Source organism: Chelon labrosus (assembly GCF_963514085.1).
Source record: "Chelon labrosus genome assembly, chromosome: 8".
In the NCBI taxonomy this organism is placed as follows: Eukaryota; Metazoa; Chordata; class Actinopteri; order Mugiliformes; family Mugilidae; genus Chelon; species Chelon labrosus.
This window is the reverse complement of record NC_140358.1, coordinates 25,013,401-25,036,831: the sequence shown is the minus strand read 5'-3', so window position 1 is coordinate 25,036,831 and position 23,431 is coordinate 25,013,401. Positions and strand designations below refer to the sequence as shown.

The 23,431-nt window shown below is 43.6% G+C and overlaps 2 protein-coding genes across 2 annotated transcripts; both read right to left on the bottom strand.

The window, feature by feature from the left end:
• Positions 1-170: 170 nt before the first annotated feature.
• Positions 171-13,296, bottom strand: atoh8 (atonal bHLH transcription factor 8). Its single transcript, XM_084549447.1, has 4 exons — positions 10,843-13,296; positions 10,448-10,603; positions 7,299-7,490; positions 171-1,285 (listed from the first exon to the last, which is right to left on the bottom strand). Exons 1-4 carry the CDS (start codon positions 11,494-11,496, stop codon positions 1,259-1,261), a joined length of 1,029 nt encoding a protein of 342 aa, XP_084405573.1. The 5' UTR covers positions 11,497-13,296; the 3' UTR covers positions 171-1,258.
• A 432-nt stretch (positions 13,297-13,728) lies between these two features.
• Positions 13,729-23,112, bottom strand: rnf103 (ring finger protein 103). Its single transcript, XM_084550502.1, has 7 exons — positions 22,085-23,112; positions 20,213-20,361; positions 18,536-18,651; positions 17,342-17,764; positions 17,097-17,229; positions 16,821-16,907; positions 13,729-15,538 (listed from the first exon to the last, which is right to left on the bottom strand). The coding sequence occupies exons 1-7, from the start codon at positions 22,308-22,310 to the stop codon at positions 14,585-14,587; spliced, it is 2,088 nt and encodes a 695-aa protein (XP_084406628.1). The 5' UTR covers positions 22,311-23,112; the 3' UTR covers positions 13,729-14,584.
• Positions 23,113-23,431: the final 319 nt, after the last annotated feature.

Below are 23,431 nucleotides of genomic sequence, written 5' to 3'. Positions count from 1 at the left end.
CTGAGAGAACGCAATAATTAGACTGGATTCATAAAGTCCCCCTTAAGTTGTAAAAATAGAACTAAATGCTTCAGAAACTCGCCAGTCATTTTTCACAAACGCATGTCAGACAGCGAGACGCTGTGTTATGTATTAAAAAAACAAAAAACACCTGAAAGTTCAAGATGAAGAAGTGTTTTCATGTATTGGCATGCTCCGTCTGCAGACATGTATTCACTCCATTTCCCTGCAAAATGACTCGGAAAATAACCCTGGTTTCTCGCAATGCCTTCTCCAGACTCTGTAATGAGGGCAACACGACAGGACAGTACACACATAACCCAGTTTTAGTAGTTTCTTCAATCTCCTTAGATGTTTTCTCTGCTTGATGCATGCCAATGATTTGACCCTTCTCAAACAGACTAACATCTTTTCCACGACCACAGGATGTGTCTTTAGACATGGTTGTTTAAGAAATGAGAAGCTACTCATTGCATCAGTTGGGGTTAAATAACTTGTTGCCAGCTGAAAGATAATCACCCATGCAGTAATTATCCAATAGGAGGCTCCTACCTATTTGCTCAGTTAAATCCAGCTGGCGACTTTTTTTTTCTTGTGATCTTCTTGTGATAGTTAGTATCTCAGAGATTGATGTTGGATTTGTTTCTGTTGGGTTCCTAAAGGTCTTGGCCTTGCTTCGAGGTGGCATGTTAGGATCTGAAACATTGAAAATCAGTACGGCCTGTTCTGGTTTCATATGGGAACCAAGACGGTAACTTCAACAAACATTACCAAAGGATACAGTGTAATAAAAGTAACTTGTAAACATTGTCGACTTTCATGTTTATTTTTTATTTTTTTGAGAAAATAGTAAGGTGTAACTCAGATTATAGGCCCTAGATGACGTCAGGTAAAGTCTGTGGTTGTTAAAATGCCGTGTAAGAAGTTTCACAGTTTTCATAATACATTGACATTAAAATAATTGTTATCATCATCATCATCACTTGCTCGCCAGCAGAACTTCCAGCCCCTATTAGGCACGTTTTCCAGTTAGTCCATTTCTATAATGTAGCTCATTCTTCATATGATTCTTCTTCTTCTTCTTCTTCTTCTTTTTTAATATTATTGTGAACATTATTATTTGGAGTCTTGGATTCATTCCTTATTCGCTCAACAGAATACAACAAATGAGTTCAGCTCAAGGCGGGTTTGTACGAAGCATGTAGGGATGCATCCGGCGTCGGTCCACAGTAAAAAGAGAGACGGTGCTCTGAAAGCATCATACATCCTCTGGCATTCTTCCAGCCTGTCGACAAAATTAAAAGTAACATTAGATAAAATACAGAACACAACCACTCCAGACAAAAAAGACCACACAGACATTTAATTCGTGTATTATTTGCAGAAAACTGGCATCTACTCAGGACGTAGAATAAATGCATATGTTTCAACGATGCAAGTTTCAAGTACTTAACAAGGTTTTAAGTATTGATATAGACACAGAACAAGGTTGGACCAAAGGTGCATCATCCGTAAAACCCAAACAATAAGTTGGAAACATCTTAGATCTGGAGGGAACCAAGTCACACAGTAGTCATTATGTGCAACGCCTAATAGTATAAACAGTTTTTGAAGCTGTCTTATAAGAACAGTAAGTTGCTCTTATAACAGTGTCGACTGACCAATAGTCGTCACATCACTCTGTGAAGAAAACTCACTGAACTAGCATCCTGACCATCAGTCCTTTCTTACCGCTGTCTGTTTCGTGGCACATCATACCACAAAATTAAATTGCTCGTCTGTTTGCAGCACGTCTGATAATAAGCTGAGATCTCAAGCAGAAGAAGAGATGTGCTTTGTTGTGTGTTGATAATTAACACAATCAACCCGATGCGCCACCCAGAAACGCTGTTTGAATGGTCTAACATGTCCTTGTAAAGGTAAATAACAATTTTGAGCAGTAGGCATTTTTGGAGCTGGTGGCATTACTCACTAAAAGAATCTGCAGAACAGTGTAAAATGTTTTGCAGATTGACGTAAATCTTACTTTAACCATACAGTTTTTTGGCAAATGCCCAGTTATTTACACCTAAGTCAGGAAGTCAGAAGAAATTTGAAACCGTAAACAGATGGGATTCCATTAACTTAGAGAAACTATCATTAACAATTACCAGACAATGAAAACATGCACTGTAATAATCACTCTTTCGACTTTGGTAAATACTTCTACCCTCAGAAGATCAAATTTATGGAATTCTGTCCAGCGGTTTTTCAGTTAAAAACTCTGTGTCTTTGTAGCACCACCTAGAGGTTGATTTGAATAAAGTTCACAGGTACATACATACACCGATCAGCCACAACATTAAAACCACTGACAGGAGAAGTAAGTAACACTGACCATATTGTGACAAGTCAATGTTCAGCCTTAAAGTGTGACCTTTCCATAATTGCATTTCTCTTAATTACAGCCGCCGATTCCAACCGTATCACATCATTTCCAGTTACTGTAGGCTGGAAATACTTCGTGTCTATAGCTCATTCCAGTACACAGAAGTTTATGAGTAGGCAGAAGATGTAGAGTAAATAGGTTTCCTCCTGTTGTGTTGATTGAACGGCTCCATACAAAGGGCTTGATGTGGTCTCAGTGGAGTCTAATTCAGGATGTTAACGGCTGAATCCTACTCTGAAGAATGCTCCATTACCCTGTTACTGCACTGTGGAGGAGCAGCTAGGGAACAATGGCTTTTTAATGGTTTTTCATTTAAAACTTTGATGGCTAAAGCAGAACAAAACCATCAAATCAATGAGAGTAAAGTACTACTGTAATATTGAAGTACATAACTTAGCATAGTATTTTAATTGCAGAACTTCACCTAGTTTTTACAGAATTATCTTCTATCTTATACTACTGGAAGTTTTTTTCCTCTATAATGATATGTATATGAAAAGCTCCAGTCAGAACCAGTACAGATATTGCACCTAACTACCTACCTACTTATGTATGTGCTGACCTATATACCTACCTCCCTACCTATGTACCTACCTACCTACCTACCTATATACCTACCTACCTACTTATGTACGTACCTAGCTAAATACCTACCTACCTACCTACTTATGTACGTACGTACCTACCTAAATACCTACCTACCTACTTACGTATGTGCTGACCTATATACCTACCTCCCTACCTATGTACCTACCTACCTATATACCTACCTACCTACTTATGTATGTGCTGACCTATATACCTTCCTCCCTACCTATGTACCTACCTACCTATATACCTACCTACGTACTTATGTACCTACCTACCTACCTACCTACCTACTTATGTACGTACCTAGCTAAATACCTACCTACCTACCTACCTACCTACTTATGTACGTACCTAGCTAAATACCTACCTACCTACCTACTTATGTACGTACCTACCTAAATACCTACCTACCTACCTACCTACCTACTTATGTATGTGCTGACCTATATACCTACCTCCCTACTTATGTACCTACCTACCTACCTACCTACTTATGTACGTACCTAGCTAAATACCTACCTACCTACCTACCTACCTACTTATGTACGTACCTAGCTAAATACCTACCTACCTACCTACTTATGTACGTACCTACCTAAATACCTACCTACCTACCTACCTCCCTACTTATGTACCTACCTACCTATATACCTACCTACGTACTTATGTACCTACCTACCTACCTATCTACTCATGTACGTACCTAGCTAAATACCTACCTACCTACCTACCTACCTACCTACTTATGTACGTACCTAGCTAAATACCTACCTACCTACCTACCTACCTACTTATGTACGTACCTACCTAAATACCTACCTACCTACATACCGACCTACCTAAATACCTACCTACCTACCTATTTATGTACGTACCTACCTAAATACATAGCTACCTACCTAGCTATCTACCTACCTACTTATGTGCGTATATACCAGATTACCTACCTACCTACCTATATACCGACCTCCCTAACTATGTACGTACCTACCTATGTACCTACCTACCTACCTACCTAACTACCTATGTACGTACCACCTACCCATGTATACCCATCTATCGATATAGATGTCAGCCTACCTACCTACCTATATACCTACCTACCTACCTACCTACCTATCTACCTATGCATATACCTACCTACCAACCTATCTATCTATCTATCTATCTATCTATCTATCGATATAGATGTCAACCTACCTACCTATATACCTATATACCAACCTACCCATCTATCTATCTATCTATCTATCTATCTATCTATCGATATAGATGTCAACCTACCTACCTATCTATATACTGTACACAGACATATATACTGTATATAATACATAATATATATGTGTATTATATGTCCTGCTGTTTGTGTGGCCTCGGGCCCATTTATGGTTGTGTAAAATCACAGCAAAGCAAGAAAGTCTCTTTTCCTGCAAACTGTGTCCACAGACTCAGTGGCTCTGAGAAAATAGCTTAAACAAACACACACTCACACTCTCTCTCTCTCTCAAAAACACACACACACATATATAATCCCCAACCACCCTACACACACTCTTTCTCTCTCTCTCTCCCTCTCTCACTCTCTCTTTCCACCAGCTGCTGCTGTCTGACAGGCTGATGATGACTGTGTTTTTTCCCCTCATGTTTCAAAGTATGCTGAAGCAGATGGCCTGGAGAGGCAGAGTGGGGGAATGTGTTGGAGAGACTACGATCGAATGTGCCAAGTATTTGTGTGAAGTGACTGTGTGTGTGTGTGTGTCGGCGTGTGTGTGTGTGTGTGTGTGTGGTTTCAGTTCGCGTGCCTTCCCGCTGCCCTCTGCCCTTCATGGCGCCAGCTCCACTTCCCCTCCACTCTAAACATCTGGTGTCTGGGACTTTCAGCACACACACACACGCACACACACACATGCACTCACACACATGCACAACCACACACACATGCACACACACATGCACACACACACCAGCACACAGAGAGAGAGAGAAACAGCCGGCCAGCAGGGAATAAGCGCTCAGCAGCTAGTTTACATCTAGAAGAGCAACATGATTGCATTAGTATGAAGTTGGATGTAATAGCTGTACACTATGACTCACAAATAAAAACTTTATCATTATTTATTATGATGATAGTAGAAGAAACTAGATCACGCACCAGAAACCTGCTACAGCAGCAATGAAGCGTGTGCTAACAAACGTGGCTAAGACAGGAAGATTTTTGTTTTGTGTTCATCCCACGGTAAACACCTACTTCACTTTTCATTCATTCACAGTCAGAGCGCCTTTAAAACTTTTAAGTGTCTATTTTTAAGATATGGCATGACATAAATACAATATGCAGACATAGAGGGATGGACAACGAACACCAAGAACCTCTTGAGCTTGTGCACACGTCCTTTAGTGGTGCTTCTATTGTAAAATAAATTCCAGAAACACTCTTAAATTCTAAAAGCTAGCTACCATCAAATTCTAACCCTGGTCGAGAAGGGACACTTTGTGCATACTGGAAATTCTGAATTAAAACAAGAGTTAAATACAGTTCTGGGAATTCTGGATGACCACCAGAGATGGTATGTAATACCTGAATGTGAAACTGCGTCCACGCACAGGAGATTGAGACATAATACCGACGCAGGTCATGATGCAAGAAATCTGTTAGAGATGCAAGCATGTCGTCTTCTAGAGACTATTTTCATCAATATTTTGAGAGACTGGTCAGTTCAAAACATTGCAACAGAATGACGGGCGGCCACGTTAACTGCACGGAAGCCGGCAAAGCTCCGAGTGAGCACCAAGGCGACGGTGGCAAGGGAAAACTTTTGACATTAAGAAACCTTGAGAAGCTCATCTGCTTGAGGCCAACCGGGTAGAGAGAGAAAAAGAGGAGAGGAGAAACTAGATAAACATCCATCTGTCATACATACATAAATCTGACTAAAGCGTACATGTGGAATCGAGTCATGGCACAAACGCGAGTGTGGATAGAGTTGGCACTCAAAATATTAACTGTAGAAACGGTTAATGGCTCATGAAGTTACTGTTATAAGGATAAACTAGTACACAGGGACATACAACTGTTATTGACAGTAGTAGTTCTATTACAGGTGAGTTAGCTGCTATAATAATTGAATGAAGGTGTCATAAGTGGGTTGGAATATTAATGCATTCAGGTGCGAATGGATAACTATGAAAACTGGACAGGTCGATGAGCTCGGCAGAGCAGAAACACAAAAACACAGAGGGTCCAATCTGGACACACAGGATGAGCGAGGAGGACGAGGGGGATGAGGGGGAGAGGAACACAGAGTATTAACATACTATAAAGTAGTAGCATATGAATGCGTAAGTAGTAAGAGTGAAGAAATTAGAGGATAGGTGCTTGGTGTGAAAGAGAGCAGAGGACATCATGCATCTGTGCATCATGCAGAGCGTCTCCCTGCAGCCTAGACCTTTACTGGCATAACTACAGGATGGTTCAGTGTTACCGGAAGCACTGATAAGAGATCTATATCTGGGCTGTCAAAACATTTTCCTTTTAACTCCCCAAATTTTTTTAACACGCAATTAATGCAGCCGTAGTTTGGGAAATCGGGGTCTGAAAGCGAGCAGTAACAATCTGGCAGAAATGGATAAAGAAATATTGGAAGGTCACCAGGTTGGGACAATTGCTACCATGTCCTGTCACTGTTTTTTGTTTGTATTCTGTAGTTTTAATCTAGAGCCAAAAGTCCACCACACTTCCACCTTTTCTTTTTGGGGCTACAGTGGAGCTTTGAACCTGGATAGTCAAATGCAGGGAGTGCTGAAGCCAGGTTCGGCCGTGCTACTGTCATTCCAGACACGGACTTATCACAGTAGTCCATCGTTACCATCTTTGGGCTGAGAGGTACCATGCAGGAGTTGCAAACGGAGAGCTTAACCAACTTCGGGATAGAGTTTGTCTTCCAAGGAGGAAGATACTTTATCATTCAGAGGGGAAATGAAAGTTTAGTCCAACAATCACCTGCCCACCGTGAGACTAGAGAGCAACATGTGCACCAAATCCAACTCTAGTGTCAATGGACAGTTCACACAAGATGGCTGTGAAAGGCGTAAATTAATGTAACTGTCAACTCAATATCCCTTCAGGTATCATGGTGAATGTGTCCCACTAAAATAAAGGCTCTCTAATGCGTCACAAAACAGAAATCACAGCCATGAGAACATGTATGTATTCCAGTTATTTGTGATTTTCAGGAGTACACGGGAGTATGTTTGTCGTAGAAAATGTGCACAGACTCACCTTCCTCTTCTTGCTCCTGCCCTCAGCCTGCAGGGTCCTGGTACACTGTTCCACGCACTGAGAAAAGCTCAGAGTGTTGTGGTCTGGACTGTAATCCAGCTCGGCAAGCTGAGCCAGAGACAGGATGTAGTTGCAAGCTATACGCAATATAGCCAGTTTGGAGAGCTTTTGACCGTACGAGTAACACGGCACCTGGAGAGAAAAAAAAGATAAAGAAATGAATAATGGTAAATGTACGGAAGAATAGGAAATTATTCAGTCTGCAGCATATAAATAAATAACAGAACAAGATATAGGTGATGCACGTTACATGAGAGATTGATCAAAAAATAATGGACAGAATGGACAGATCTATTGGAGAAATGGTTATTTTATTTAAAGGTACCGTTAATTTACTATAGGGATAAATCAGGCATAACATTATGACCACCTTCCTAATATAGTGTAGGTCTCCCTTGTGCCTCCAAAACAGTTGTGACCCATCAGAGAATGGACATGGGCCTTATGAGGGTGTCCTGTGGTGTCTGGAAACAGGATGTTGTTAGTGGGGGGAGGGGGCCTCTGTGGATCATCCCACAGATACTTGATCAGTTTGGGATCTAGTGAATTTGGAGGCCAGGTCAACACCTTGTGCTGTTCTTCATGTTTTTTTTTAGTTGTTCCTAAAGCGTTTTTGTGTGTGTGTCTGTGTCAGGCTGCATCCTGGTGGGGATGTCTGCTGCCATCAAGGAGTGTCATTGCTATGGGGTGGGGGTGTCTGGTCTGGTCTAGGTGGGTGCTGCATGTCTAAGTAACATCCACATGAATGAATGCCAGGTCCAAAAGTTTCCCAGCAGAACACTTAAATGTCACAAGATGGTCCATGTTATTTACTTCTCCTGTCAGTGGTTTTAATGTTGTGGCTGATCGATACATAGCTGGCTGTCATCTGTACAGCAATGGAAATGTATGCAGTGCTTTCTGATAAAATTGCCCCAGGGAAGCATGTGTATAATGTGAAAAGTATCGGTCCGAGCACAGAACCCTGTGGAACTCCTTGAAGAACTATAAAACTGTAATAAGAACTATATTTGGAAGAAATAGGGGTTGAGAATGACGGTCCGTTGTGGAGCTTTGAATTGTGAGTGAGTCGACGCAACTCTTGCTTTTAGCTCATATAGTCTCAGCAGTTTGTTTATCCCATTACCCAGTTTTATTCATTTAATTTCTGTACAGTAGCAGGCATTCGAGAGGATATAGACAGATATGAAAGCCTTTAATGCTGCTGAAAGTTTTTATTTCATCCCCCATCCCCGTCCCGACTTTTACTCGTTGAATACGCAAATCTATTATATTGTTGTTTATTCCTATGCATGAAGCTCAAAATAATCTCAATCCAGTTTTGTCTCAAAGCAGCCCTTTGTTCTCATGCTTTGGAGACACTCTATCTCTGTTGTTTTGAAACGTTTTCACAATTCCTAATGTAATAATATAGCATAATAACATAATTACGAACAATACAGGCAGCCAACATGCCTTCAGCTGTCCCAACTCAACCTCCACTCAATCTCTCAAATCCAAATGCCAAATAAGAGGATGCTTCAAAGCCACTTCTTATTGAAAAAATAAGATTAAAGGTCTATATACAGAAGGACAATGATAACATCTGTGTTGACTTATTTAGTTCTGAAGCTGAATGCCCAAGTTCATGTTATAGATATATAATGAATTTGAGGTTAAAGTGCAGTCTCTCTTTTTTTCTCTCTACTTGCTTTGGATTCACTTTTGATGAGCTGTTGTCATCCATCTTTATTTACAGTCCGTGTTCCACTATAGCATAGTGTTGTATTGGCTTCCTATTGTTCCAGCTATCTCTCTGATTTTCTGTAACCTAAGAAAGGGCTGTTCCACTTGAGAGCTCCTTTGAAAACCATGATGTTGGTTCTAGCGACAGTTTACAAATGCAAATGCTACACTTGGAATCCGCTACAGACATAGAAAAAATACATTGATGGAATAACCTGGTCATTCAGTATATTCAGGTAGTCAGCTGACCTCATTCTTTGGGCAACATAATGTTGCTGAACTTAGACCTGAGCAACTGCAGCAACCCCAGATCATAGCACTGCCCCCACAGGCTTGTACAGTAGACACTAGGCATGATGGGTGCATCACTTCATCTGCCTCTCTTCTTACCCTGATGCCCACATGACCTTCTTCCATTGCTCCAGAGTCCAATCTTTATGCTCCCTAGCAAATTGAAGCCTGTTTTTTCCTTCACATTGTACGTGTGGAAATGCTCTTACTTTCACTATTAAACATAGCCCTGAGTTCTAATGTTGTTTTTCTTCCATTTGATTTCACCAAACATTTAAGTGATCGCCGATCGCGATTAATCAGGATTTCTTTCCGACCACATTTCTTCCTGGAAGACGATGGTTCTCCACTGTCCTTCCAGTTTTTAATAATGCGTTGGACAGTTCTTAACCCAGTTTTAGTAGTTTCTTCAATCTCCTTAGATGTTTTCTCTGCTTCTCTGCCAATGATTTGACCCTTCTCAAACAGACTAACATCTTTTCCACAACCACGGGATGTGTCTTTAGACATGGTTGTTTAAGAAATGAGAAGCTACTCATTGCATCAGATGGGGTTAAATAACTTGTTGCCAGCTGAAAGATAATCACCCATGCAGTAATTATCCAATAGGAGGCTCGTACCTCTTTGCTTAGTTAAATCCAGTTGGCGCCAGACAGTGTATTATAATGTAACTTTAATAGGTTTTGGAAAACTGCCTAATTAATAATGCAGTTTGGCTTTTCATGGCAGTGGTAGAGTTTAACCACACGTTGTTCTTCTGTTTCACATCTATGGCAAATTGAAACGGTAAGAAAATACGACTTATAAAATGATTTAGACAGGCCAGGTTAGACTAATTAGGCCCATTTATCATGTTAGAACAACTATTACTAGAGAAGAACCCTTTATGAGAGTCTAATTTAATAAAATTTAGATTGTTTGTCTGTTGCTGAGTTAAGTTGCACTGAGATTGTATAATACAGCATATAGTTTCTATTACATTTTCCATTTCTCTGTGCTGGTAATGTAGAATTTTGAATGTTTTCTGTGTGCATGTATGTGGATTGTGCACATATTGTTGTTTTCAGTCTGACCTGCTTCCTTAGGGCTTCAAACGCTGCACTGATGGTGTGAACGCGGGACCTCTCCCTGGCATTGGCTAGAAGCCTCCTGGTCTGCTGGATGGCTTTGACTTCTGGAAGACGCCCAGGTCCGTCACCGCTCATTCCAGTCCGCTTGGTCGGAGAGTCCTGAAAGCAGAAGACAAGGGACGGCCTCAGAATATAGGAATGTAGGAAGGAAGGAATTTGGAAATCAGAAACAACTGAACCACAAATAAGAAAACACCAGCGCACTGTTTGTTATTGAACTTGAGCCCCACACACATGAAACTGAGGAAAGTTCTCACAATGAAGACGCTACGTCAACAGACCTATTAATTAACACAATTACTTCAGCTTTATGTCATTTAATTTCAGCTACTTCTCACCTTGGGAGACAGGTCCTGGGACGCCACGTGTTCCTGACACTGCGAGGAGTTCGACGCTCTGGGTAGAGCCAGAGCTGCAGTCTGGCCCGACAGAGAGGGCTTCAGGGAGAAGGCCAGCTGGCTGGGTGAGTGTGAGTGGCTGCTGCTGCTGCTGGTGGACGTTAACAGAGGAAAAGTGGAGTGGACGCCCAGTTTGAGTTTGTTAGACAAAGGCTGAGAAATGGACGTGGGCCACTGGGAGATCTCTGGGCTAAAGAATGGAAAGGCGGGCAACTGGGACACTTTGGAACTGATGGCAGGCACGTTGATGCCAATTCTCATATCTATGGCGCCGCCGCTCTGAGCAGGGGACATGCTGCCTTCTGGTTGTCCTGAAAGAATCCCCGTAGAGCCGGCTATTGCCTCCTGCGACGCCATCAACTGTCTGTGCAGCGGAGCCAGCGTGCTGACATCGCTGGCCTCCGTGAGGTCGTCCACCGAGTCCACATCCGATTGGTAGGTTTTCATCCTCTCGGGCTCAGGGCCCGTGAAAAGCCTTTTAGGCACACGGGACTTCCTCTTGAACTTCTTGTTAGTGTCTGGCCTGGAGATGAGTACTGCATCTTTGTTAATGGATGCATTCCAGGTATCACTCAGTGGAAGAGGACTCTTCATTTTACAACATTAACTGTAGCTACAAAGTCAGTTAAATGCAAACAGAATTATACTTTCAAAAGGCAAATGGTGTATGGGAATGGAAATGATTGATGTGTCACCTTCATATGTTTTGAAACTGTCCCAACAATACTTTTCATGTCCATAAAAGTTCACTATGTAACAGCTTGTGGGACTTGTGTGCGTCTGACACAACTTTTGGCTCCAGTTCTGAGTTTTGTTCTGTACTACAATCCAAACACGGCGGTGACAACAACAACAACACGAGCAGACAAAGCCTCATTTACAAACTGTGTGACACACGCCGTTGAACTGCTCTGACAGAAGCTGCACGGCCATGTGTGTGACTCTAATTTCTACCAGCACTTTTTTGTGGCTCCACTCTGTCTGCATAGCAGCATCCTGAATAATCTATATTAGTACACAAAGCTGTGCAACATCTGCTATTCCACACAAGTCCTCCGTCTGGACTGGGCTGGGGAGCGCGGAGAGATTTTTCTTTGCTGTTGAAGGTTTCTTTCTGTGTGAGCAGTCCAGGCCTTTGCCTCAGAATTGGGGTTACATTAGAGCTGTCTGAGCATGGCTCCAGTCAGTCTGCATAGCAGCACTGTGAATAACTCACACAGGCACACACACTGAGCGCAGCTATGCTGCAGTGCAGCTGCTGGGTATGAAAATGAGAGCAGCACAAGAACAGGAAAGCAGATTTAGGAGCAGAATGACAATTCCACAAACAGTCACACCGGGCAGTCATGATATACAGTCACTGATTAACAGCCAGGAGACAAGATCTCATTGGATTAATAAGAGAATTAAACAAAAACGACTACACATGGGTGGCAATCATGACAAAGACACACTTTATGTGTCCCGCAGAGCAACGCTGGAGTTTCTAAACTCCACCAAACCTCTGTGAAGAAGTGTCTGCAGCAACTGGAGATGAAAAAGTGTCAATGTCTCCGGTTTACATTCTCCCCTAGAAGCGATCCATCCCTCTGGGAAGTTGAAGAAAACTCCGGTGCGCTTCAGTGAGTGAGTTAACGGCACTCTGCGGCTTCAACAGGTAGTTTCTTATCTAGGCATTATTATGATCATTGTTGTCATATAACTGTTGATTAATCCTCTAGCTGTTATTATCTGAGTTTACATCCTGGGTCGGCTCTGGTCCTCTGCGCCATTCACTCGTCTGGAGACACCTCGGTGCGCGCAGCGTTCAGCGAAAGCCTCCGTGTGTTGAAGAGCAGCTCCGGAGCAGAGATCCTAGATCTCCCCTGGCGTCTGACTGGCTGGAGCTGTCTCACTCTCAGAGAAAGAGAGAGAGAGAGGGGGAGAGAGAGAGGGGTTTTCTACCCTGGTTCGTGTCCGTGGTTCTACCCCAGTCCTGTCCGCACACACGGCTCAGCAGCGCCGCTCGCAGGCACATAACTTTCAACCGCACTCTCCGTTTAATTTCAGATTCAGAATAAGTGTGGGACTCGAAGCTGAGGCCGCCAAGCTTTCCCAAACCCAGGACTGATGTTGTTGTTACCGAGGGTTATCAGCTGCTCTGGTCCAATCGCGAGGAGTTCAGCTACGAGAAGTTGTTGCTCGTCCAGTTTTTAATGTCATGGAGACAGCTGCTTAATGCACTCGGGTTTCTCTTGAGGATCATCCGTGTGAAATTGGAATGAGACACCGCGCCTGCCCAAGATTCCTCTTGGGCACATAATCGTACACCGATCAGGCATAACATTATGACCACCTGCCTGATATTGTGCAGGTCTCCCTTGTGGATCATCCCACAAGATGCTTGATCAGTTTGGGATCTAGTGAATTTGGAGGCCAGGTCAACACCTTGTGCTGTTTTTTTTTTTTTTTTTTTTTAAATTGTTCCTAAAGTGCGTCAGGCTGCTGCCATCAAGGAGTGTCACTGCTATGGGGTGGGGGTGCCTGGTCTGGTCTAGGTGGGTGCTACATGACTGAGTAACATCTACTCGAATGCCAGGTCCAAAAGTTTCCCAGCAGAACATTGAATTGTCACAAGATGGTCAACGTTATTCACTTCTCCTGTCAGTGGTCATAATGTTATGCCGGACACCACAGGACACACTCAGAAGGCCCATGTCCATTCTCTGATGAGTGTTTTGGAGGCACAATATTAAGAAGGTGGTCATAATGTTATGCCTCATCTGTGCATACAGGTGTTGAAAAATCTGCATCTGGATTCTTTTGAAACACCAGGGAGGATTTTGTTTATTACGACATACTTAACAAAGAACAAGAATTAAATATAATTATTATTTTTTTTGTACTGTAGAACAGATAAAAGAACCGAAATAATAAAAAATAAACTTCAGCTTCTATTTTAATGCTTTATAGTGTTTCAGTTTGTACCGGGGTCAGAGAAAACAACAGACAGCAGCGTGGCAGGTGGCGTCGAAACAGAACAGAACAGAACAATAACGAAGAGTACATCAGCTTTACTTCCACATCACATTCATTCATATGACTTTTTATTTTTTGTGCAGACCGGTACATCTTTTCTTAGTCGACCCCTGGCGGGGAATCAAGAGACACATCTACTCAGTTCGCTCCGAATTCTTAACAGAAACGCACATTAGAATGCAACACATACAGCAAGACGTTCTGCATCTGCAGTCGGTCTTGAGACAGGGTTAAGTATATAGTGTAACGTGTGTGTTTTTATACAATAGTATTTTTTTTTTTGATGCAGTTAAGCTTGATAAGTTAAGTCTTGTATGTGAAAGAAATCTTACTGTCCTCAAAAAAACAGAAAATATCAGAGTGCTGGTAGATAAACACAGCAAAACTAGAGGAAAAAAAACGTTTTTATTGCAGTTTAATGCGACTATAACTATGGTTACGGTGTGAATTCATATCCCCACTACGCAGGAACCGTTGAGATTTAGCGTTCATAGTTTCATCTTTGCCTTCATTTCATAAACTCATGACTAATAGCTTCACGATATCAGCAGTGTAGTCTTGTTAAACCTTCCCCCATCCCAACTTCACTCCAAGCTAGTTTTTAATGTTAAGGCACAGACTAAACTGCCCAGTGAGCTTGAGTGGAGACCGTTGGACCGACTGATCAGTATCGCGGTGTGTTCTCAGCAGAGCCGCTCTGTGTAGCCGCCGCCGCCCCCTGCTGTTTTTTCTTGTAGCTCGGCCAGCGGCACACGGGACAGCAGTGTCTGCCGGCTGCCAGCCACACCACGATGCACTGCTGGTGGAAGGCGTGTCCGCAGGGCAGGCCCATTAGCAACTCCTCGCTCACGAAATTCTCCAGACACACCACGCACTCCGAGCACTTGAGCACGCCGTGGGGCCACGCCGCCCAGTCGTAGTGCTGGTGGCCGGAGGCGTCTTCGGGTCCGAGGGGGCCGCTCTCCGGCGCCCTTTCGGCTGATGACGAGGTTCTGTTCCCGTGACAAAAACAGGAGGGTAACTCAGCAGCAGCAGCACTTTGACAACTGCTGCTGGGGTCCATGTTGCTGCTGTGAGTTCTGCTGGGACCGGCGCAAGGGGAATCCCTCTGTCTCTCACAATCTGTGTCTAAATCTGTCTCTTCGTCCATCTTTACGCCGGTCGCCTCGCCTCCGTGTTGAGCAACTCTGAGCTTCCAGGTTGGTAGTGCTTTAATATAGTCTATGTTTACTAACGGGCGCAGCCAGAGGTCGGGGAAAGCCAAACGCTCAAATAAGAAGGTGGGATCATCCTCCCAGTCTGAGTGGTCGGATGGGAACTGCTGTAGTGATGCAATCGGGTGGAGCAGGTAGGAAGTGTACCAGTCCCACAGACTGGCCAGCCACTCCAGGTTGGTGGTGCTGTCCTCTTGGCTCCTGGCGCCGCAGCGGCGTTTCTTCTCAAAGTAGTCGACCAGCAGGCCGTGGGCCAGGTAGGTGGACAGGAAGAGGGCCGGGTGGGACGAGTAGAAGGTCCAGTCAGCCCTCACGAGGCTTGCCAGTGTGGTAGTGTCGGCGTAACGAAGCAGCTTCAGGCTGTAGCCGTAGAGGGAATCCAGATAAGGAAGCTGAAGGAGAGCCTAGAAGGAGTGACCAATCAGAGATTAGAGATCAGTCTTATCAGTTACAGGTAGATGACCCAATATCACGTATCGGGTGAGGTGCACCTCTGGAATAACAAGTTGATTTCAAGGCCAAATTAGAGCCCATCTGTTCAGAAGTGTTTCCAATAAATGTGATGAGACTCAGGTGTCACTCAGTGACCCAAAAAAAAACAATCAGGGAGTAGTCTCAGCCTCATCTTCACAACAAATGTTTTGTTTTGTTGTTCATTAGGCTGAGAAATGGTCACAAAACCATTTCCCAAGACTTTGGACAGATTGCTAACAAATGGAGGAGATTTAAGGCTCATTTAAGACACCGCGGGAGGTAGACGCCGTAACCTACGCACGTAGCCAACACAGGTGTGAGCCATTTGTACTTGTGTGCTCGTCAGACTGGGTTGCTCTTTAAAAACACCACCCAAACACTAGTCGGCGCTGTGTCTTTTTTGCCAGTCAGGTTATTTTTTGTTTCTACTTCCTGCTTCACTTTCTACAATGGCGACTGAAACTTCTGCCGAAATTTCACCGAAGTCAAGTCGTACCAATGTTTGTATCTCCAGACCTCCTCAGTTAACCTTTCCTCGATGTGTTCCATCTTCATTGATCTAAAACAATCAATTGCGGAGATGGAGAAGCAGCCGGAAAAACTTAAGCGGAAACACGCTACTACCAAGCGGACCAATCACAGCTCTTGTGGTCTGGGGAGGTGCACGTCAGGCTACGGCGTTAGGGTCTGCGTTGTCACTGTAGCTGTCGCTGTAGTTACGGCGTCAAATCAATGTAGAAGCCAAAACCGCCCATTAGGACGACTGTTACCCTCCACAAGAGTGGCAGACCAACGACAGACCCATAACAGACTGAGAGGTCACAAAGGAACCCAGGGTAACTTTCATGGAACCCATCAAGTTACTGCTATGATGACAGATGATGAGGGCTGTCTATGGCGTTTCCTTATAAACAAAAAAATAGTTGTGCTCACATTTGTGTTAATCAGACAAGGTGCATGTATTTCCTTTCTTATAGGATAGTTCCCAAACCAATCTTTAAGAAAGTTAAAAAAAAAATAATGCAATGTTGAGGGAGTGGGGGAGGGGTCATTTTTGTGCAGGTGCAAATGTTTAGTGTACAGTGTAGTCAAAAACTCGTCAAGTAAGAATAGTTTCTGCCTTAGCTTCACGGATTAATTCCCAAAATAATATGTAAATGAATGAGGTATGAATAATAAAAGAAGAATTCTGTGGTGTAGATGTTTGCCTACCAGGATAGGAAGCCAGGACACCAACAATACGGAGTTGTAGGTCCCAAGAGTCCGGATCAGAACTACAAATCGTTTTACTGTGGCTCCCTGTCCATGAAAGATAATACATGTTAAAAAAACACTAAATACAGGAATACAACAAGTATTTTCTCCATGTTTAGAACTTAAAAACACATAAATAAGTATGTTAAAATTGTATTTAAGTACAGCCACTGACTGAATGCCCTTTGTTCTTTTCATATCTACAGTACGTCTGGTGGAAATGGCGAAAGTGACCTGTGTAATGAAGAGGTCCATCCACGCCAGAAGGTTTATAAGGACCAGACTGAGGACGAACACGTCATTGACCTCCGGCTGGACCGAACGCAGGAATGTATCCATAGCAGCAAGAGAGAGGAACTCCCCTGTACTGCAAATAGGTGAGAGAGGGGGGAGAACAGAGGGGGAGGTGACAGAGAGAAGACACAGGAATCAGTTTTGTTCGATTAAACTGAAAAATAATCATCTCCGTGTTTAGTCACCTGTTGCCGTAGCGGTAAATGCCCTCGGGCATCTTGAGGATGTACGCCGGGCTCTGCGTCACGCCGATCTCCGACAGGCTGGTGTGGTTGTCCCACCGGCGTATGTCCACGAAGATGAACTCAATCCTGCCGGTGAACTTGACGGACAGCGAGGAGAAGAAGGCGGGCGGCTGGGACAGGCGAGCGAACAAGAACATCTTCACCGGGTGGGCCGGGTCGGAGCGCCACTCCTCCATCAGCTGCTCGGACCGCCGGAGGGTTTTGATCCGATGCGCCACGTGTGAGGTCATCCAGCGGAAGATGTGCTCGGTCTGACCGTGGAGGCCGTTGTATTCTTTGAGCATGACTTTGCCCTTTGATGCGGAGGTCTGGGGGACCGCCATGACGAGAGTGGAGCGCTGCCAGCCACGCTTTATACACGACCTGGTGGAGAGCGGAGAGAACAACGTCTTATTATTACACACAGATGGTATTATGTAACTCGACTCTGCTTCATATACCAATAAAGCTGTAGAACTGCTCCTCTAAAGTGAAGCCAAAGCAAGTAGAGCTCCCCCTGGTGGCTGGCTGCGGTATAGGTCATAAGCTCCACCCCCTCCATGTTAGTGGGCGGGACTTGGGCCAAACTAAAACACTAAAATACACGTCAAGTACATTTTTTTCAAGGACGCTTTCCGTCATTTTAGGTAATTAATATAACGTTGATGCATGTTCCAATGTCAATTCTTTGTTTTAGTTATTTTTAACGCTATAGAAACAGGACGTGACGTCATGATGACATCCAGTTGCCATGCCAACCGCTCCGTAAAGCCACCTAGCTACCTAGGACCGTGAGAGTAGGAATAATTAAATAAATAAAGAAATAAGTACGGTGTATAATCCAACATTTCTTTGTAAACGGTGGAGGTAGAACAGAGTGTACTGTAGTATTAATTAAACGAAAATGGGGGCGGGGCATCAATAACGCTTACTGCACAGACTCTGGCTCCAAATTCGCAAGATGGCGCCGCCTGTATCCCCAGCTAGCGAAACTAGCTTCAGTTTGACCAACGGGAGGAAGTGGGGACGCGTTGTCCATATTTATATACAGTCTATGTTCTTCAGCCTGATGGAACGGCCTGAACACACATGAACTGACTTGGTTTATAGCACACGGGGATGACGACAAGTGTGTGTGGAGTAGCAGCTTCCTACCTGGAGTCATTGGAGCAGTTAAAGGTTCCAGTTCTGATCCCAAACTGAGACACTTTCTGTACCATCTTCCCCCAATTTGACTGGCTGAGCATAGCTTCCTGGTCCTGGGCAATGACCTACAGGTGCACACAAGAGACAAGGCAGCGGTAAAAGATAAAAGAAGGGTAACCAGAGTCACACACATCAATGCACTACAACTCACGTTAGAGCCCACATCAATGGTTAACCAAGGTGGAAGACACATTTCAACGTCAGCTATTGTTGTTTGAGATCAAAGTAACCACAGCGATGTTGTCTGTGATGTATGTTTGTGGCGTTGCTGTTTGCGAGGCAACAATGCTTGATTGTGAGGGCGGAGGGGAAGCAGTAAGGGCCGTCAGATAGGTTAGGAAGTCATTAATCACCCAGTAAATAGGCGGAGAGACAATCAATCAGACAGAACGTTAAAGTAATTTGACTCTGCCAGCTCCCTCGTACAAAAGTCTGTGTAATGTCCAGAGGCAGAAACAGACTCTCTTTACTAGATGTACAGGTTTAAGTTTGCAGCGTGACTGTGTGATAGCTGTGGTTAAACAAGCATGCATGTGTGTGGTGTCACATATGTGGGATATCTGGAAGCACAGCATGCATGCAACATAGTTTTTCCACTATTACTAAAAGAAACACAGCTATTATTATTTAGTGTGTTGTGACTTTGCACTGCCAAGCTGCTATCTGAATGTTTTCTACAGCAAAAAGTGGAGGGAAAAAGGAGGTAACGGTTTCAAATGATGAAGTCATTGGCATCCTCACTGATCCTGCGCGTGCGGTAGCAAGCTTCGGTTTTGCTCCGCTCACTCAGACTGATTCACAAACGGATGTGGGGCGAGTCGACTGGCACAGCTGCTGTATGTGGTCTAACCAAATTCCTTTTCGGTTAAGGAGCAGCGCGGCAGAAGAAGCTTGTGGTTTTTCAGTTTACATGCGATCGTGCGAGATAGAGCTTTGTGTTTGTTGTGTTGGTGTCTGTTACACCCGGTATCCATCGCCTCAGTAGCTCCTCAACACAGTTCCCTTTGTCGTCTTCTCTCGTTCTGTTTCCTATCTCCGACAGTCTGCCTCCTGCGTACATTGTTTCCCACCCACAGGATATTTTAAGACAATATTTTTGACCGACAAATGAAGATGAGGAGGTTCTCGGGCCTGACATGGTAGAGAAGAAGTGCAGCATTACCACCAGGCATGTTTTGATGATGGGAGGAAACCGGAGTGCCTGGAGAAAACCCACAAGAACATGCAAACTCCACAAAGAAAGAGAACCGAACCCTCTCCGTCCCGATTTGAACCGAGGACCTTCTTTCTGTGAGGTACCTGAGGCTGCGCTACCCGCTGTCGTGTACCCACAGGTGTAGTGTGGTCACGAACAGCTGCAGAGGGATAACTTTGGTAGAACGGTTGCGAGAGCCCGGGCGAGCAGACTCAGCCTTTACACCTGCAGCCTGTGCATCATTATTTGAATAATAAGCTTGGTGTTAGCGTCAGAGCGTGTGCTCCTCAGTGTTGGACGGGTTTGCATGATCAGGAAGAACACACGGGTAACAGAAAATAGTTCAGTGTGGGACTAGAGATGAATTCCCGGTTGTCTTAATAATGTACCCCTAACTATAGGTTTCTATATAATGAGTATTTTGTTTTTACCTGAACCAGCCAGATGCCATCTTTAGTGTCCTCCACTAACTCATAGAAGTGGGTCTCTCCATTGAAGTGTGTGGTGCTGGAATCTCCTGCCTCCCTCTGCTCCTTCTCTTTCTTGATGGCCGAGTACAGCTCTCCCTGTGTCAACTCTCCTGAGGGATGGGGAATAAAACACATGAAGAAGGGTTTGGAACTTGTATCCATAATGCAGTGATCGGTTGTTTGTTTTTTCACTTTTGCATTCGGTACCATGAATTTGACTTACTATTTTACCTCATCATCCACAAAAATCAGCAGGTAGAGGTTTAATTTTTCATTTGTATAAGTTATTATGGAGTGGAGAGTTTGTTTTGCTCAAGAACACATCTGTATGCACCACAACTTATTCTGAACCAGTTATAGACCATTTTAAAGGTGGATTGGAGGTACCTACAAGATTACAAGACACAAATGTGAGCTTAGCCTTAATATCGGTGTATTCCATGTGCACGGGTTGCTTTTACCTCTATGCACATTTAGACTGTATTATAGTAACAAGGCCTGCAGAGCAACCATGTCCCCCGACAGAGGCCCAAGAACAGTATATTTTCCTTTAAAAACTAATAACTGCCACTTAAAAGTTGTTAAAACTTAACTAACTATATTATATATAGTAGTAGTTTACTGTGTACACCTCACAATGCCTTACCTTACAATGAGCTCCTATTAAATAACCTTACATGTAGTATATACAGAAAATAAGCTTCAAAAGACAATATATAAATTTCAATACTCCTGAATTACTTATTTCCCATAAAAAAGTGTCATAAAACTCAAATCATATTATCATAACATATACACCTATCTGCCATAACATTATGACCACCTTCCTAATATTGTGTAGGTCTCCCTTGTGCCTCCAAAACAGTTGTGACTCGTCAGAGAATGGACATGGGCCTTCTGAGGGTGTCCTGTGGTGCCTTTAAAGGGGAGGGGCCTCTGTGGATCATGCCACAGATACTTCAGTTTGGGGTCTAGTGAATTTGGAGGCCAGGTCAACACCTTGTGATGTTCTTCATGTTTTTTTTAGTTGTTCCAAGTGTTTTTGTGTGTGTGTCTGTGTCAGGCTGCATCCTGCTGGGGATGGCTGCTACCATGAAGGAGTGTCATTGCTATGGGGTGGGGGTGCCTGGTCTGGTCTAGGTGGGTGCTACATGGCTAAGTAACATCCACACCAATAAAGGCCAGGTCCAAGAGTTTCCCAGCAAAACATTTAATTGTCACAAGATGGTCAATGTTATTCACTTCTCCTGTTGTGGCTGATCAAATTAGGAATATTTGCAAATTTATTGAAAATTCCCAGTTAAATTCCTCCCGAGGGGCCACACTGGAGCCTACGGGGTGCTGGTTTTGGCCCTCGGGCCATATCTTTGACACGCCCTGTAAAACTCTTCACTGAATAGAAGTGATAAGAAGAAGAATTAAGAAGTTTTATTGTCATTGGCAGTGAAAAACAATAAAAAAAAAAACAGTTTGGCAGCTCTTTGGTTCGGGAGCAATAAAATAGAAACTATAGCAGCATAAAGATAAAAAAATAAATATATATATATATATAATAGGTATACGCAACAAAATATTGTATATACACATTTTACACATGAATATAATTGGTACAGTGAAGAATAGCAGCATTTTAAAACAGTAAATAAACATTACGTAATAGTGCAAATATGCCTATTGGGTGCAGGTGGACTGGGAATAAATATGGGGCCTGTTGTAAAACATGAAGGAGAGATTAAAGGTGTGATACTGTTTTTTATTTTTTTTATTTTAATAACAATGTCTAATAGTTTTATATTGGCACAATGTCACAGAGCCCTCGCCCCCCACCTTTACCTGATTTCTCCACCAGCTCACTGACATCGTTCTTCTCGGCCAGCCCGGAGTACCCCAGCCCTCGACATTTCAGGATGGTCTTTAACTTCTTGTAGCTGAGGGTCACCGGGTCCACGAGCTGCGTGGCGAACGTACCGGTCTCATACCAAACCACCGCCTCAAAAATCCTCGCTAGCGTAAACAACACGATGAAATACAGGAGCAGGAAGAAGAGTCTCAGCCACATCTTACAGCTGGCCAGAGAGCGACGACAGGTCTGCTCAGAGGTTGTCTGTGATCAGCAGACAGGCTACAGAGGCTTCCGACATGAACTCCCCCTTCACACCGACAGCAGCTCCCCGCGTCGCTGAAATGTCTGCAGACCGGTTTTATCCAAATGTGGGTGGGAAGACATTTCCCGGACTGTTTACGTCTTCCACGAAGTGCTTTACATACCCTGCTGGCTAGCGGTGACAGCTAACCAGTTAGCTTAGCATCGCAGGTAGGCCTTGGTGATGCAGCCGGAAAAAACGACGGGCTTCAAATGTCCGCTGCAGGTGTACCGGGTTCGCTTAGGGCACCGGCGACTACCGGGCGCTGCTCGTACCCACTGACACGCCTTCAAAACATTAGAACATGGTAAGAATCGCGGATCTTGACCGAGATCCGATTCGCAACTGGGCATAGAGGAGCTGACGTCACTTCCGCTTCCGGCTTCTGCATGTAAACAAACCACAAAATAAAAGTCTTGAAGCGTCAACGTAATATCTGGTAATGATGAAGCCCTGTTACTTTTAATTAGTCGTATTTACTGATCAAATGCGATACAAAGTTGAATATATTGTGATTATGGAAGGAGTTAGTCTTTTTTTATTCCAGTATCAAATCAAACATACAGCCTGCAGGGCAAAAGTGGCCCAAAATTACACAGAACACTGCAATTTTTCAATGAAAATAACTGCTATTCCTAATTTTTCTACTCTTTTAGTAAGAGAAGTGGACAGAGCACTTACCACTGTTTAAAGAATAGTTTGTTTATTCTCCTAATTTACTTGTTCTTCTTCTTTGCACTAAAACAAATGGGGAAAAAATCTGGAGTTGTTGTTACTTATATAGGTTATTATTCTGTTATGTTACTGGTCCGGCCCACTTGAGAGAGATCAACTTGGGCTGTAGCTATGTGGCCCCTAAACTAAAATGAGTTTGACACCCCTGTCCTAGTGGTACTCGTAGACTTTCCACCTTCTGCTTGTAAACAAACCACAAAATAAAAGTCTTGAAGTGTTAACTGTCTGAGAGACCTTGTCGTATTACGAACTTGAATATATTGTGATTATGAAAGGTGAGAGGTTTCACACAACTAATAAA

Coding starts and splice junctions, on each gene's coding strand:
- atoh8 (XM_084549447.1), bottom strand. CDS start 11,496: ATGAAGAGTCCTCTTCCACTGAGTGATACCTGGAATGCATCCATTAAC. Junction 10,604..10,842: donor CCCAGGACCTGTCTCCCAAG/GTGAGAAGTAGC, acceptor TTCTGCTTTCAG/GACTCTCCGACCAAGCGGAC. Junction 1,286..7,298: donor GCAGGAGCAAGAAGAGGAAG/GTGAGTCTGTGC, acceptor TTTTGTCGACAG/GCTGGAAGAATGCCAGAGGA.
- rnf103 (XM_084550502.1), bottom strand. CDS start 22,310: ATGTGGCTGAGACTCTTCTTCCTGCTCCTGTATTTCATCGTGTTGTTT. Junction 17,765..18,535: donor AACTGCTCCAATGACTCCAG/GTAGGAAGCTGC, acceptor GCTCTCCACCAG/GTCGTGTATAAAGCGTGGCT. Junction 17,230..17,341: donor ATTTACCGCTACGGCAACAG/GTGACTAAACAC, acceptor ACCTATTTGCAG/TACAGGGGAGTTCCTCTCTC.